At 53.4% G+C, this 2,861-nt stretch overlaps 1 protein-coding gene across 1 annotated transcript in view; it reads left to right on the top strand.

Annotated features, from left to right (window-relative positions):
• Positions 1–283: 283 nt before the first annotated feature.
• LOC104123019 (immunoglobulin superfamily member 3) overlaps positions 284–2,861 on the top strand; it is a 74,954-nt gene continuing 72,376 nt past the window's right edge. The window contains 1 exon segment of the mRNA XM_035890749.1: positions 284–659. Within this exon segment, the coding sequence (XP_035746642.1) occupies positions 284–659 (376 nt within the window).

The following is a 2,861-nucleotide window of genomic DNA, read 5'->3' as shown; positions in this document are numbered from 1 at the left end:
CGCTACCAAAGAAAGGTTTTATGTTATCTCAACACCACTTTTTTCACGGGGCGTTTTAAAAAAAAAAAACAAAACCCACACTTCTCTTGGGTCAGCAAGAAAGCTGCAGCATGGCTGGGGAGGGGGGTGTTGTGCCAGAGCCCAGTGTGCCAGTTGTAAAATGGGGTGCGAGGGCTTGCCTGGCCGAGTGCGGCTGCAGAAGGGGTAGGACTGGTATGGCTGGGGGGGAAGTGTGGGGACTGCCTGCCGAGAAGTAACGCTGGGCTCCTCTCCTCCTGCAGGCATGGCCTTGGCCCAGCGGCAAGTGGTGGTGCAGGAAGGGCCCCTCTACCGCACAGAGGGGTCCCACGTCACGCTGTGGTGCAAGGTGAGCGGCTACCAGGGCCCGGCAGAGCAGAACTTCCAGTGGTCCATCTACCTGCCCTCGGCCCCGGAGCGGGAGGTGCAGATCGTCAGCACCATCGACCCCTCCTTCCCCTACGCCATCTACACCCAGCGGGTGCGCAGCCGGGGGATCTACGTGGAGCGGGTGCAGGGGGACGCCGTCCTGCTGCACATCACCGAGCTGCAGGACCGGGACGCCGGAGAGTATGAGTGCCACACGCCCAACACCGACGAGAGGTACTTTGGGAGTTACAGCGCCAAGATGAACCTCATGGGTAAGCTGTCCTGCTAACGGCATGGCTGGGGGAAAGGAGCATCTCCTGGCCAGCATGCAGCAGAAACCCATGAACGCCCCCCCCATGTGCTCCACGTAAGCCATTGGCAAAAACACCAGTGAGGAGAAAAGGAGCAGGCAGCACAGTGGTGTGAATTGCAGGAAATCATGGTACAGAGACATAGGGGGAATCAAACTTTCTCTAGTAATAAGACCCTTATAAAGAAGAGAAGCCAGGTAGCATAGCCAGAGAGAGGAATGCGTGAAGCCATGGCTGAAAGCAAGAGGGATGTGGAAATGGTTTATGGAGAGAGAGAAAGAGAGAGGGGCAGGGAGGCTGCTCCAGATGGCACAAGCTGCAGAGGAGCAGGGCTGTGCGCCAAAGGCGGCGAAATAGCAGAGCTGGGAAGAGAGGAGCGATAACAAGCGGCACATAAAGGGAACAGGAGAGATGGTCGTCTTCGGGCTCTTAATGGAGGGCAGTGCTGAACGAGTCCTGAAAGCAGCACGCTGATCAAATTGGGCTGTCTGTAGGTGAATGTGGGGGAGCTGGTGTGGTTTGGGTTTGGTTTTTTTTTGTTTGCGTTAGAAAAATCGAAAACAGGTTCTTTAAAATCTGAAGGATTTCCACAGCACCCCTCTGACTAGCTAATTTGACCTTTTCAAGCTTCAGCTTGCTTTCTGTGTCTCAAAATAGGATTGGATTTGGAGTCTCTAACTTGGATAACAGCGGTCAAATAGCTTCCATCAAACTCTCTGGCTGAAGGACTCCTAAAAGAGCTCCTCCACTGCAGAGACACCCCGCTAGCAAATTTAAGCCCACAGACAGCAGGCTTGCTTTCCTTGGGAGACATTCGCGAGCCTGCAGGTCTCTGGTTTGGAAACCACTTTGGCATTATCCAGACATGCTAGCTGGTCAGGGTGTTGCTGGTTCAGGTGGTGTTGACACAGGAAACCCGTTGTGAAAGGAGACAAGGTGTGAACTGAAGTCACGATAGCCCTCCTTTGGGCTGTGCTCCTTGCCTCCCGCTTGTGCGCGGCTCCTTCCCTTTGGAGGTGCCAGCCCAGCCACTCTCCTAGGCGAAGCCTGGGTACAGGCGCTTATTTAGTTGTCTCCTTTCCCATTTGGTGTCCATGAGCAGTCGGGAGGTAGATGCCTGAATAATCTTTTCTATTTTTTTTTCGGTAGTTCTGTTACTGGCTTCAGGTGGCCAGGTTTGCTGTTCCTTCCCCCTTTAGTTTAAACAAGTCTGAGTCAGCGCTGCCACTGTAAAGTCACCTCAGGGAGTGAAACCTATTGAAAACCAACACCTGGTTGAAAAAAAAAAGAAGTGCCTGGGGCCAGGGTGGGGTTGCAGGTAGTCAAGGTTTGCAGCTGGGTCCCTCTGCCAGGGAGCTGCACCGCGTGGAAGCCAGCCCATGAGCTGGGGTCCTTGCAGCAGAGCTGTTGGAGCAAGCGTGGGCAAGGGGAGCCAGCGTGTCTGATGGCCGGGCAAGGGGGAACTCCTCCGCTGCTCTCCCTAGGGGCTGGGGGGCCAGTGCCTTCCAGGCTTTAACTGTGGCTCAGCAGCTTCTTCAGTGGCCGGCCTTGGGCTTGCTGGGTGAGATGCTTTTGCTCCGTCCCACCCTTGCCACTGGTACAAGGCACCTAAGATTTGGGACTCTGTAGAGACACCCATGAACAGGGCTTTGAGGATGTTGGCTTCAGGGCTTAGGTGTGTCCAGGATGCTCAAGAAAATTGATCTATAGTAACTTTTAGTGGATTAGTTAAATCACATTATGCCCCTTCATGGATGCTTGCGCTCAGAATTCAGGGCCCTAATTTGGTTTAGCTTAATTCATTTCTGAAAATTCACTTCAGAAGTGACTTAGGGTCACTTGCGATCTGAATGTGTGTATCTGCATAGGTGATTTCTATGGTCTAACTGAACTCTGACAGAAACTGAATTTTCCAGAGTGCCCCTTGTGATCACCTGTAGACAGCCACCCCTCACGGAGGGCCTCCGCTCTGGCTCCCGTTCACGTGAACCGGTGCTGACTTCAGCCTCATTGGACCCTGGAGTCCCGCCAGGGAAATGGGCTCCTCTGTGCAGGGCTGGGCACAGCCCACACACCCTTTTTTTTTTTTTTTTTTTTTTTTTTTTTTTAGTGACATTTCCAAGTCCTTCCTATGAGGTGGCTGTTTCTTTCAGACAAGTACGC

This window comes from Egretta garzetta, unplaced genomic scaffold, assembly GCF_000687185.1.
Source record: "Egretta garzetta isolate BGI_Z169 unplaced genomic scaffold, ASM68718v1 scaffold383, whole genome shotgun sequence".
NCBI classification, from domain to species: domain Eukaryota; kingdom Metazoa; phylum Chordata; class Aves; order Pelecaniformes; family Ardeidae; genus Egretta; species Egretta garzetta.
This window is presented reverse-complemented; position numbering and strand designations above follow the sequence as displayed.